The sequence below is a fragment of the Phocoena sinus genome, chromosome 2, assembly GCF_008692025.1.
Source record: "Phocoena sinus isolate mPhoSin1 chromosome 2, mPhoSin1.pri, whole genome shotgun sequence".
Classification (NCBI taxonomy): Eukaryota; Metazoa; Chordata; class Mammalia; order Artiodactyla; family Phocoenidae; genus Phocoena; species Phocoena sinus.
Genome location: NC_045764.1, coordinates 142,821,605 through 142,836,029, shown reverse-complemented (window position 1 = coordinate 142,836,029; position 14,425 = coordinate 142,821,605). Strand labels below are relative to the sequence as shown.

General features: G+C 40.3%; 1 protein-coding gene across 4 annotated transcripts in view; it reads right to left on the bottom strand.

Moving 5' to 3' along the window:
* Positions 1–14,142, bottom strand: part of GPHN (gephyrin) — a 636,104-nt gene extending 621,962 nt beyond the window's left edge. For 2 of the 4 annotated variants that reach the window (XM_032623644.1, XM_032623643.1), the window contains exon 1: positions 13,388–13,841. In XM_032623644.1, coding sequence (XP_032479535.1) covers positions 13,388–13,451 — 64 coding nt within the window. In that variant the 5' untranslated portion in view covers positions 13,452–13,841. Of the gene's footprint in view, positions 1–13,387 lie in introns of all 4 variants that reach the window. The other 2 variants (XM_032623646.1, XM_032623645.1) reach the window with 2 other exon arrangements.
* Between the last annotated feature and the right edge of the window lie 283 nt (positions 14,143–14,425).

The following is a 14,425-nucleotide window of genomic DNA, read 5'->3' as shown; positions in this document are numbered from 1 at the left end:
ATTTAGCTGTTTAAAAGTTCCTACTTACGGGGTTGGGGGGTCTCTATTTCAAGTTTCTCATGTTATTAGATATGACCCACTTCTGAATTGCATTAAGAATCAGAAAGTAATGAATGTTTCATTATGATGCATAAGTGACAATTTTTTTAAATTAATAATGCTTCATAGACCCACCTGCAGAAGAAAACCGGAAAATTCCAAGTCCAATACTGACCTAAGTCAATTATTCTCAAACCTTCCTGCCCAAAATCATCTTTGGCAATGCTTTAAATTCTATAGATTTTCTTTTGGTACCTGATTTTATAAAGTATCTCTCTCCTTTTATATATAATATTCATTTGTCTTATGCCCCAAGTCAACCCAAACACAAGGTCTAAGCCTTGGCTCACTGTCCCTGGGATTTACTATTTTCCTCATATGTCAATTAAAACTCTCTTTCCTACAAATCAACAATTATCGATGTAAATAGTTTCATTTTGCTATCACTTTACCACCCTGTATTACTGCACCATTTGTATAATCCTTAAAACTTTTCCACTTTCTTAACTATAGTAAAGTATTCCATAACTATAATACCTACGTATCTGTATGTAGAGGCAGTTTTCTCCACAGATCTTAACAAGCCCTAGAGAATATCAGAAGCAGTTTCCCATATATACTTTACTTTAAACCTACGCCTCAAAAATCTCAAATTCTTGTCCTTAGTTACTACACTACAAACAGCATCTTCTGACTCTAACAACACCAGAATTAAGCTAGAAAATAAGAATTTAGATCAAGCAAAACCCCAGTACAGTATTGTTCCTTAATGATGCTCCTAAAATAAGATACAATAAAAGAGAAAAACAGCATGGAAATAAACCATGATTGGGTCAGATATCTAAAAGTTATATTGGTTGCTTTCTGTTATCATCTTTGTAAAGGTAATTAGATTCAAATTATTACAATATATAACAAACACTTAATGAATATTTATTATGTGGGCACACGCACTCAACATTTACATTTATTATTTCACTTATCAAAACAACCCTCTAAGGCAGGCAATGGATTTTTCCCCATTTCGTGGATGAGAAAATTGAAGCTTGGAGAAGTTAAGTAACTCTAAAACCTATACTTAACTCAGGTATAAACCCAGGTGGTCTAATCCACAGCCTACCTACTATTCTGAATATCTGTGTGAACCTAAAACATAATATTGTTCATGAAGGTATATGTCTTATTTTTACAATAGCTTCATTTTAAATATTTAATAGCAAAACAATCATAGTATTTGGGGAGAATACTAATTTTTGCTTTCCAGGTCTCTGGTATATCACTACAATTTAAATTTAAAAAGAAAAAGGTAATACCTTGAAACCTCTAAATCTCTTTTATTCTTCTAAGCTTGATTGTGTGAATCAGTTATTACACTTACATGTGTGTAATTCTTATTCTAAATCTTAAACATTTTGCAATTTGAACTCTCTGCAGCATGTGATAGTGAATGAAATAAAACTGCACACATTTTGCAATGGAAGTTACAGACATTTATTATTTCCATTTGCACTTGGTATGAATGTCAGTGTCTTCTAGCAGTTTTTCCTGTTTGAAGCAAGGAAGACATTTCAAATCAATAATTTTGCTGTCAGTAACAGATTGTAGAACGTGAATACAAGCAATGAGAGAATGGTAAACATGAGGTATGTATGTTCCTGAGATTGGGATTATTAAGATTTTAGAGCTGAAGGAGATTTTAGAAAGCATCTCTTCATCTTTACATTTTACAAATAACGATACCAAATGCTCACTGGAAAAATCCAAAATAGAACTTATTCCAGGGTTCTTTCCCCATATAGTAGTAACAGAATCAAGACTGGTCTTTGCTATCATAGATTTTCTGAATAAGATAATATAGTCAGCCAATCTTTTAATGTGGAAAGAAAAAGAAAAAAAAGTCAGAGGTGATAACTGGGAAAACAAAACAAATATATATATATTTACATTTTAAAGTATATATACATATATATACTTTAAAGGCAAATCCAGAAAAAAAGAATTAATTTTCATAGTAGAGATTACTGCAGGAAACCACTATTTCTACAGCAAAAAGCTAAAAGAGGCTTCCCTGGTGGCGCAGTGGTTGAGAATCTGCCTGCCAATGCAGGGGACACGGGTTCGAGCCCTAGTCTGGGAAGATCCCACATGCCGCGGAGCAACTAGGCCCGTGAGCCACAACTACTGAGCCTGCGCGTCTGGAGCCTGTGCTCCGCAACAAGAGAGGCTGCGATAGTGAGAGGCCCGCACGCCGCGATGAAGAGGGGCCCCCGCTCGCCGCAACTACAGAAAGCCCTCGCACAGAAACGAAGACCCGACACAGCCAAAAATAAAATAAATTAATTTTAAAAAAAAAAAGCTAAAAGAATATAAAGGTGTTATATAGACTTCCAAAATATCATTTGCAGGGGAAAGACCACTATTTCCCAAAGAAGTGTTGAACACAATTCTGGTATGTCTTGAAAAACTGTTCCATTCTCAAAAAGTTTTGGAAACACTAAACTAAATAAAGTTCAACAGGCTCCACAACTGTAACACTATTCACATTTTTAATATGTTAATATGCTCTAGTATACTGTTAATCTCCATAAGGAGAGATACATTATATACCACTTTCCAAATTTATTTGACCACATAAAAATCTCTTAACATCATACCTATGATAACATTTCCCTGAGAAGTGCTAAACTGAGGAACAAAACTTAGGAAATACTGGGAGCAATCGTTTGTAGGAACAAAAAGACTAAAGACTCATAGCTAGGGACTTCCCTGGTTGCGCAGTGGTTAGGAATCTGCCTGCCAATGCGGGAGACACAGGTTCAAGTCCTGGTCTGGGAGGATCCCACGTCCCGTGGAGCAACTAAGCCCGTGCACCACAACTACTGACCCTGAGCTCTAGAGTCCATGAGCCACAGCTACTGGGCCCCTGCACTAGGACTACTAAAGCCCGCATGCCTAGAGCCTGTGCTCTGCAGCAAGAGAGGCCACTGCAATGAGAAGCCTGCCCACCGCAGCAAAGAGCGGCCCCCACTCACCGCAACCAGAAAGGACCCGTGCACAGCAACGAGGACACAGGGCAGCCAAAAATAAAAATTAATTAATTAATTAACTTGTTAAAAAAAAGACTCATAGCTGATCAAAAATTTAAATAAAGCAACATAAAAGAACTACTGTAAAAACTAGTAAAATCTTACTCTATTACATGCATACTACTGTTCTAAAATGTCCTTAGATAACCACATTTATGCAGTGTATGAAAAAGTGGAAGTCAGTCATTGTGAGTGCTCCTGATAAACTAACCACTGTTGATATTAGGGGGCCCTGAGTTTAACCCACTAGTTCTCACACATTAACTTGTTCCAGTTCCAATTAAAACTATCTGCCAGAGGACCACTTTCATGGAAGAAGCAGGAGAAAGGAAATAGGGCACATAAACTATACTCTTAGGGGGGAAATTAAGAAAGCAAAAAAGGCATAATAAAGACTTAAGAAAACCTCTAAATTCTGCCCTTCTAGTGGCAGAAACCCCTCTTCTTTTGAAGGCTTCCCTATCCCCTTCTGCGTGTGATTCTGGTGACGCTGCCTATTTAGTGTCCCAATCCCAAAACAGACATGAAATACAGACCTGGCCAATCATAGTCCTCACTTTCCTAGTCACAATGATTGGCCCAAAGATGGACCTGTGAGCCAAGCCAGGTGAAGAAGCAACCTGGAATTTTATATACAAATGCCATGAAAAAGAAAATCTCTCCTCTGGATTCACTAGTTGGGTACGGAAAACCTGACTGCCTATTACTATAATCTCCTAACCTGCACCCTCCCTGCCCCAATTCTGGCTACATGAAGGAAGTCAGCATGCAACAAACTGAAAAATCAAAGCACTAAAACGGAGAATAAGTGTCCATCATTACGGTAATCCCCTGGACACACTGCTTGAGTATCTAAAGTCAGTTCCTCCTCTATACTCTATGTAAATTAATAAATTCCCCTTTTCACTTAAGGTAATTGTGAGCTGGGTATCTGTCGTCTGCAATCTAATCCACGTATATAACTCAAGAAACAGTTGTATCTGAAAAGAACTCGTAAAGATTAAAAAGATAATACCAAATGAAAGTGAGAATACCAATTACAATTAGTACAAACTTATCTTCCAAAAAGGGTGTAATTTCTATCAAAAATTTTAAACGCAGATACTGTTGACCCCAAAATTCTATTTATAGTAATTTAACTTATATTTTTTTAAAAACCCACAAATGTGCAATAATAAATGTACAATGTTATTATCTGCAACATTTGTCACATGAAAAATAAGAAACCGCTATGGACATCAATTGAGGACGGACTAAATATAGCATAACTTATGATGCAATACAATAGAGCCATTACAAAGAAAGATGTGTATCTATATGAATTAATTATTAAATGCCAAGGAGTATAATGTAGTGGTTAAGAGCTTACACTCTAGGAACAGACTACATGGGTTCAACTTACAGTTTGGCCTTTTATCAGCTTGCCTTCGTATTGCAGTAATTTGAGCAAATTACTTAATCTCTCTCTGCTACAATTTCTTCAAATGTAAAATGGTAATACTATTATGAGGATTAAATAAATTAATAGGTTCTATGGCAGGCTCTAGAAAATTATTTCACACTTGGTAAGCTCTTGATAAACTCTGTATTATCATTTTCACTAATATGAAAAGTTGCCCAAGATATGATGTTAAAAGAAGAATATGTATGAGCAAAAATCACAAACTCAAATACCTATGAGGTGAGGCAGATAACAAATAGGTTAAGTGGGAATCGTGGCAAACTGGAGAATACATGCCCTATCTCAAACCACTCTAACCAACTACTGTCCTGTGAGAAAGAGGTTGCAGTGTTGCTGAATCTTAAAAAGGTAAAAGTACGGGTTTATATAAAATATCATTTTTTAATGTTAGGAACATACTTTTTTGTAAAGACACAGTATGGGCCTAATGAACATGTGTACTGGTCAGTTACGGTCTGTAGTCTGCCACTGACTGCCACAAAAAGGCAGCTCCAGTAGATTAGAAACTAGAAGCGGGGAAGGGAACAAGTGTGTAAAGTCACAAAAAAAAAAAACACTACAGAGAACTATACTACCACACTCCACAATAAAAGATATTCAGAATAGAATATAGAAATGTAATTGCTCAGAGTGCAGTCAGACCTGTGATCGAATTCTGGCAGGGCCACTGGTGTAATCTTAAGCAAGCTACCTATTTCTCAGGCGGTGTAAATGGAATAATATATTACCTTATAAAGACTGTAAGGATAAAATAACATGGGCAAAGTGCTAAGCACAAATAGAACATATTTATGCCATATATATGTATGTATACATATAAACTCGACAGATGTTAGCTATAATTACTTAAACCTGAATGAATAAAATAATTAAATTATGTTCAATATTTTCTATCTTAGAAAGCAGGAAATGTGTAATGGTTTAAAAATCTGTGTCAAAAATGGCTTGACGTGAAAACGGTTTTGGTGCTTATACTTATCTACAACAAAAATAAAATATAGAAGCACTTTATTCCTTGAAATGCAACATAAACGAAGCATGATTTGTCAACATCTAACTTGACTTAACAGTGTGTTCATGTTAGTGCTAAAATACAAGCCCCAAGAGGATAAGGACTGTGTCTGTTTTATTCACTATTGTATCCCTCACTTTAGCACAGAGCCTGGCACACAGTAGGTGTTGATTATTGAAAACATTATTTCCTTTCTCCCTCACATTAACTATGTAAGGTAAGCATAATTTCCTCCATTCAACGCTAAGGGAACTGAGGTAAAATGTGGTTAAGTGTCTTGAAAGTAGTAGAAGATGTAGAACTTTTGACTCCTATTTTATGCTACTTTGACCTTCAGAATTAACCTTCAAAATAACCTTCAGCATTTTCAGAATATTTTACCTATAATTTCAATTTTTCATTTTTTAAGATGACAGTTTAAAAAATTACTCTAAAATTACTCTAAAATAATCCTCATACAGATTACGCCCATCAACTAAGAATACATATACAAATTAATTAGAAAATAGATAAGAAAATACATAAAGAAATACATAAGGGAAATATAAAAAATATATATAAAATATTAAATTTGATAGTATAAAATATCTCAAATAGACATCATTGATATCATCTTATTACCAGTAATAAATATACAGAAAAACACTAAACCCCACTCCATCTACCCTGAACTGTCTTTTTAGTAATAATTGTGAAGTTCTAGTTTATCTAAATGTTTCTCAGTAGCTGCTTCCTAAACTACTAAATGTCACACCATCCAATTTTTTTTAAACATCTTCTATGCAAATACTTCATTAATAGGTACTATGACAAAAAGGCACAGAAGAAGTGAAGAACACCTGTTTCAAGAACTTTAAAATCTACTTTAAAGAAGATGCTTATATATGAAGCTATTAGCAAATTATGCCAAAACAGCATATGAAGAGGAAACAAAGATTACTGAGTATACAGTTAACCCTTGAACCAGAGGAGTTTGAACTGTACAGGTCCACTTTCACCCAGGATTTTTTTCAGTAAGTACTATAGTACTACACAATCCAAGGTTGGTTGAATCAACATATAAGGAACCTTGGATAGGGGAGAATCACAGCTATGGAGGACCAATTACAAAGTTAAACTCGGGTTTTGGACTGTGGGGGGTGGTGGATGGGGGGTTGATAACCCTATTCCCCCCACCACCCCACTGTTCAAGAGTCAACTGTATAATCCAAGTTAGACATACATGGTAGGCATTTTCACATACATTATCTCAGTTCCTTTTTAAAATTTATTTATTTATTTGGTTGCACCGGGTCTTAGTTGCAGCAGGTGAGCTCCTTAGTTGTGGCAGGTGGGCTCCTTAGTTGCGGCTCTCCAGCTCCTCAGTTGCAGCTCGCCAGCTCCTTAATTGTGGCGCATGGGCTCCTTAGTTGTGGCATGCGAACTTTTAGCTGTGGCATGCATGTGAGATCTAGTTCCCTATCAGGGATCAAACCTGGGCCCTCTGCATTGGGAGCACAGAGTCTTAACCACTGCACCACCAGGGAAGTCCTGTTTTTTTTTGTTGTTGGTTTTTTTGTTTGTTTTTTGTTTTAATATTTATTTATTTGGCTGCATCAGGTCTCAGTTGCGGCGCGTGGGCTCTCTAGTTGTGGTGTGCCGGCTCTAGAGCTGCACGGCATGTGGGATCTTAGTTGCCCGACCAGGGATCGAACCTGTGTTCCCTGCACTGGAAGGCGGATTCTTAACCACTGGAAGTCCCCTCAGTTCTTAACAACTCTGTGAAGTAAGCTTTGCCATCTTCATTTTGGAGAAGGAAATTGAAATTTATAGAAGTTAAATGACTTTTGAAAATAAAAGGCATATCAGGATCTGAGATCTGAAATACAAGTCTAACTCCAAAGTCTTTTTTTTTTTTTCTTTAAACTACATCTTGCAGCCTCCCACATGTACATGATTACAGGGTGTAGCAACATTTATAAACACTAAAGGAAAAGAAAGAAAGACATCATTGTAGAGAATAATTCCCAGGAAAGATTTTGTTGTGGAAATGAAGTGTGAGCTGAGTCTGAAATTAAGTATAAAACTGAAACTACTGTTAATTTTGTGATTAATACCACAAAAATTTCTAAATGAAAAAAATCTAAATATTTTCCCTTCAGTTTATACTGACTGGACCTAATCGCTGAAATTTTTCATCCTTTCTTCCATTTCTTATCCTCATTTTTTTTTTTTTTTTTTTTTTTTTGCAGTTCGCGGGCCTCTCACTGTTGTGGCCTCTCCCATTGCGGAGCACAGGCTCCGGACGCGCAGGCTCAGCGGCCATGGCTCACGGGCCCAGCCACTCCGCGGCACGTGGGATCTTCCCGGACCAGGGCACGAACCCGTGTTCCCTGCATCGGCAGGCGGACCCTCAACCACTGATCCACCAGGGAAGCCCTCCTCTTGCATTTTTAATGTATAATTTACCCCTCCCCCATAATCATTCCCATTATAAAGCCAAAAAAAAAAAAAACACCTAAGCCTGATATCTTATATGAGCCTCCTTCATGCTAGTGGTGAGAAAAGCTGAGAGAAAGAGTTAAATAATACTGCTCAAAGTTACAGGACGTTACTGGCCAAACTAGCATTAGATAGAGTCTTCTAGAGTTCTTTCTGTGGCCCTGTGCTCCTTAATTTTTTCTCACCAAAGTACCAATAACAGAAGAACAATAAGGTCTATAGTTATACAATGGGTTCACTTGAAATTTCTTTGAAGTTTGATTTTGTCTAAAAGCTCCTTTAAAATTCTATATTCATGCCTAATTTACTCATGCAACAGTCATATGTACCTTGAATATAGTTAAAACTCTTAACTATGTTTACATACTACTAGTTTATAAAGTCTTTGGTCAGTGGTGATAGTATTAAATGTATTCAATAGAAGTTAATGTAATGATTTCTTACTTTAATCACTAATACATTGCTTCCAACCAAAAATTCATGAAAGAACTACCTAGTTTGAGAAATAGGCTTCTTTTTAATAACAGTCATATAGATTAATATTGGTATGTTTGCCAGTACACACAATTCCATTTCACAGGATATAGGTTTTGTTTGCAATAGTGATTTGCCTTACTTAATGACAACATCTATTCTCAAAAGATATATTTATATATCTTTATCAATAAATGGGCTTTTCAGAAAATAATATTGACACACATAATGCACAAGGATAAGCATGAGGAATGAAATAAACGACTGAACAATTCCAGAGTCAAATGATTATTACCTCCTTAGCTTAGAACTTGTTTTTCTAATATTTTGAATGAATTTATAAATGACTGAAATACTCTCTACATGTAACTAATATTTTTGCTTTCTAGTTTACAATTAGTCTTTTATCCAATCTTTATTATCTAGTTTTATATATGTCTAATAACTCTTCCTGATTACAAATCTACAATTTAGTGCAATAAAATGTATATTACTAGAGCAAAAACATGATTTTAAAATGCCCTTTCCTAAAAATTTGTATCTTTTTCTCATCCATGCCACTGTTCGTGAATATTTAGGTAATGGATTATCATCTTTAGCTAAGTGCTTTGGTATACCAAACATTAGCAGTGGTTAGCTAATATGATATTTAATAACCAACGAAACATAATCTATCCCACTCTATATCACAAACATATATGTATTGATTACTTTCCTGATGTTTCCATGGAACTTATAGTGGTAGAAGTAGTTTGCTCCCTTGATAAACAGCTTCTTTAGAAATAGACAAAAACAGGTGAAAAATGACACATTTGATATAGTGAGCCTGCTGTGTACTTGTTAAGACCTTAAGTATAATTACTAATGAAGTTGTAAAAAAATAATAAAAATTCCTACATCTGCCCCACATCTTCTTTCTAGTTTCAAAGCAACAGATATTTATTTGCCTGTTATTCATCACATTGTCTTTAGTCTGTTAAAAATAGTAATAGGGCTTCCCTGGTGGCGCAGTGGTTGAGAATCTGCCTGCTAATGCAGGGAACACGGGTTCGAGCCCTGGTCTGGGAGGACCCCACACGCCGCGGAGCAACTAGGCCCGTGAGCCACAACTACTGAGCCTGAGCGTCTGGAGCCTGTGCTCCGCAACAAGAGAGGCCACGATAGTGAGAGGCCCGCGCGCCGCGATGAAGAGTGGCCCCCACTTGCCACAACTAGAGAAAGCCCTCGCACAGAAACGAAGACCCAACACAGCAATAATTAATTAATTAATAAACTTCTACCCCTCAATATCTTCTTTAAAAAAAAAAAAAAAACCTAGAGCTTAGATCACTAAAGACCATATAACTTTCATTTCTAACAAATCAACATAAAACAGTTACTAACAAGGTATTGTTTTTAGAGATCGACAATAATCTTCAACATAAAATGTTTCCATGAAAATCTATGTAAATGTTTCCATTTTCCTGAACAAAACGATAATATAACTAAAATATCCATGTTACATTAAGTATCATACTCTGATTTCCAAGTTCTGAATGATTCAAGATAGTAATACAAAAAAGAAATGCCTTTGCTAAATATTTTCCTACCATATTCTTTCAAAATTCTAACAGTTAATTCATTTGATACAGTTTCAGTAGACTGCGTACCATATTTGCCAAATTCATAGCTGAGATAAAGATTACAAAAACACCTAGAAGATGAAAAGTTTCAAAGTGGTATAAAATCTATCTTTCAAGACATAATCAAAGATGTCACAAAGAAATCAAGGATTTTAGAAAGGACAACACAATTTACCAAAATACTAACATATTGTAAAATGTGTGCATTTCCTCTAAAATATGTAAAACCTCTAAAACCTCTAAGTTTTCCTCTAAAACCTCTGTAAAACAGACTTAGATAAAATACTTAAAATCACTATTATGAAACATGGAGAGGATATTTTATAAAACAAGCCTTCCACTTTTAAGAAAGCCACAAATTATAACTCACAAAATCAAGGTTTTAGATGCGGCCTCAAATTCAATTTTCTTAAGTATGAAATCATAGTACTTAAGTTCAGTAAAGAATAATTTTACATAGTAAAACTGCAGTACTTGAAAGTTCTACAAGACAAAATTGTGCAACATGGCTTTATTTCTGTAGGTTTTCTTTGTGTGTACAAAATCACATGGAATGTTAAAACCATAAATATTAAGTTGTTTGTAGTAAAATCCACTATTCAGAGTGGGGACTGGTGCTCTTTCCTATGATTCTTCACATTTCCAGGCTCTATCATAGCAGACAATACTTATATCACTAACTTTAAGTAGAAACCTCTCAGAGTTATTTCTGACTTCAAATATCCATTTTATCACCAAATTCTACTGTCCTCCGTTACCACTTCTCTGTTACAACATTCCTTCACCTATATCCTTATTCCTGACCCTAGACTTCTCCCCCTAAACTACTGTACCTCATTCTCATGAGATAGTTTCCCTAGATTGTCTTTAATTCCACTGCCAAAGTTATCTTCTCTCATTGACATTCTGCTCATGCCACCTACCTATCCTACCTGAGCATTCCAGGGCCTTTGCATTACATTTTTTTTTTCTGCTCAAGAGCCTCACTCTCAGCAACATATTCATTTATAAGGTTGCCACTGACTTTCAACTCCCCTTTAAAATGTCAGTTTCTTCTTAGCCCTGCTAAATGTACCAAATTATCCCTTCAGGTAATCACATTTGCTCCTAATCCATCTGAGTATGGAATACCTTTTATATTTAGCTCTCAATCACACAAGTAATTTATTTAGACAATTTTAGCACAGTGATGACATACACTGTTTCTTTAGTTGTTTGCATACCAATGTCATCCCTATTGGACTGCAGAGACACAGATAAGGGCTGCATCTTTCAAAGCATTCTGTACAACAGCTATCTACAATGTCACTTAACCCAGGTAGGATGATTCATTAAATAAAACTATTACAGAAAGCTTAAGTAAAAAAAAAAATTTTAATCTCTATGGTTTAACTTTAAAACATCTATGACCTTTCATTTCCATGGACAGTTGACATATTTTGGTTTCTATTAAGCTTCATTCTCACTACTCTAATAATTTTCAAAGCACAGCTAGAATTTAAAGTGCAAGTTGAGGGTTGATATAGGGTATATGCTTTTACATCCCGCAATTAGATTCTTTGAAAATCAGCAATGTCAGCTCCAAGATTTCTGAGTTACAACTGAATCTTCACACAAGGCAAGAACTTCAGCACCAAAAGAAAAGAACAGCGCATCTTGTAATGGGGGGGCGGGGGAGGGTCCCTTCCCTGCAACTGGTTTAGACTAGTTTCTCTATCGCAGGGGCTTTCAATTAGGAAAATTCAATAAATCACCATTAACATCTGGAAACAATATCAGAGAAAGGCGACCCAGCTACTTAAAAGACAGGAAGAGGTACCATGGAAATCTTTTTCATAAAACTCAGCAGCCAAATTAAGCTTTGCATTTTTTATCTTACCAAGAGAGATTTTTTTCTACGTAACAATAAAAGCAAGTCTCATTCAATTCAGTTCCTTCTCGAGCACCGTCTCAACCTGTCAGAATTTGACAAGGGAAAAAAATTTTAAATGTTTGTGTGTGTGTGTGTTTGGGTGTGTGTGTGTGTGTTGGGGGGGGGGGGCGGTGGGAGGAGAACACCAGGATTCCCGTCTACCTCGCTTCTTTTTCCGAAATCAGCAAGTCCTGGATTTCCTTCACTCCGAACTAAGCCCTCAGGTTCCAAATATAGTTCTTTAACCCCCACCTCGCCACTCAATTACACAGAAACCTTACCAACCACAGAACCACAGCAGAAACCCCTACAAATCGGCTTGCTATTCATCTCGGAAGTCATGCCCTGCAGCAACTGCCTGTCGCCGAACTGAGGGATGTTACCCAAATACAGCGCAACGGAATCAGACATGCAGAGCACACACGGCTTCCGAGAGGGAGGGAAACGCGACCCGGGAAAAGTGCGCTCCTCAGAAGCCTCGGGACCATCCCGGCGGGGGGCGGGGGGTGGTCCCCGAAGGGAGGGGAACAGAGGAGCCCGAGTGGGGGAATCCTTCCCTCTCAAGTAAAAAGGGCTGGATCCCTGGCCGCAGATAACAGTCTGTCCCTCTAAGAAAACGAAGAGGCGGGCAGAGGGCCCTTTGCTTGGGAAGGAGGAATGCAAACACTTTCCGAGGTCCGGGTGCAAGCCGATCCCCCACCTCCCGAGGGAGACGAGGGGTGTCCCGTGAGTGGCTGAGGGGATTCCCGGCTCGCGAGGGGCAGCTGGAGGCGGAACAGAGTTTCGCCTAACGAACACCCGTGTCGGCTCCGGCCGGTGCCCCGAGAAAGCACGCCTAGAGCAGAGCGGGGCCGCCCGGGTGGGGGGAAGGGAGAGGAGGGAGGGGGTGGAAATGGGATTCCCCCCTCTCTGGGACCAGCAGTAACGGAGGAAGCGCGCGGGCCAGCCGAGAGCGGCGTGCTCCAGCCTGCGGAGCCGGGATCCCGCCGCCTGCGCTGGCAGCAAGGAGCCCCGCAGCGGCCGCCGCACCGGTCCCTCTGTCCCCAGGGGCCCAGGACTTCGGTTGCGAAAGCAGTGGGACCTGACATCCCACGGGGTCGGCCGCAGCTCCCGGGGGACCCCGCGAGAACACCCCAACCTCCAGCAGTTCTCAACGGTTGTAAAACGTCCGCCCCCCCCAGTCCCCTTCCTCAGCCTTCGCTCCTCCCGAGGCCACAGAGAAGGGTCACCACTGGCGAGAAGCCTGAGGCAAGCCGGGGACAGCAGCCGCGGCGGTCCTGGACTTCCTCCCGCGATTACCTGTGAGGACTCCGACCCGGATTTGATGGTCGTGGTTAGTTAGGATCATTCCCTCGGTCGCCATGTTTCCCAGCGCAGTCACCGCACTGACGGGAGCCGGGAAAAGCCAGAGCCCGGAGCGCGCGGGCCGGGAGCGCGCTCGCCTCGGAAAGCGCGAGAGCGCCTGGGAAGCGCAAGGCAAGCGCGAGGCGAGCGCTCGGCGGCCTGCGCGAGTGAGAGGCCGGGTCCCGAGGGCGCGAGTCCGCGGGGGGAAGTAGGCGGAGTCAGGGCGCGCGACCCGGAGTCCGGGTCCGAGACAGCGAGCTGCCGGTGGGTTACGCGGTGGCTGCTGAGGGAGAGCGCGCGGAGGCGTAGGAATGAGGCGGGAGAGACTCCTGTCGCTTTTGCGGAGCGCGAAACCCAAGGCCGCTGGACGGCAGGAGACTGAGGGGAAAGGACAGCACAAGCTCGGGAGGTCGCGGGGGCGGACGCGGGGACAGGGGCGGAGCTACACCGCGAATCGTGGAACTCGTGGCGACTGAGGGGAGGAGTAAGAACTCGGTTCCGAGGGCTGGGAGCGGGAAGGAGCCGGCGCAGCCCGATCAGAACCGGCGAACGCTCCTGGGCGCGCGAGTAGCGCGGGATTGGTTGGGAGAACGCGGGTGCGCGCGAGACGTGAACGCTGCCTCAGCCGAGCTCCAGACAGAAGCAATCTCCTGCCGAGCCCGGCGTTTGTCAGCTACTTGCGGCGGCTGTTGGGGCGGCAAAGCAGCTCTCCCGAGAGGAAGAGGAAAGGCTCCAGGGACCCTGGAGGTGCCTTAGAAAGCTGCGTGGGTGGCAGAACCGCAGCTGCTGTGACAGCCCGCGGTTGGCGAGGAAGGAGGTATCCTATCCTGCCTTATCTTCCCGCTTGCCGCCCTACCGTAGGATTTCCCAAGTCCAGGTCCAAGTCTGTACCTTCAGGAGGATCCTCACTAGCGAAGCTTAGGAGCCTGCGGCAGAGCATCTTGAGGAGAGATAGCTGGCTTCTCTTTCTCCCGCTGTCGCATGGTTTTGTGG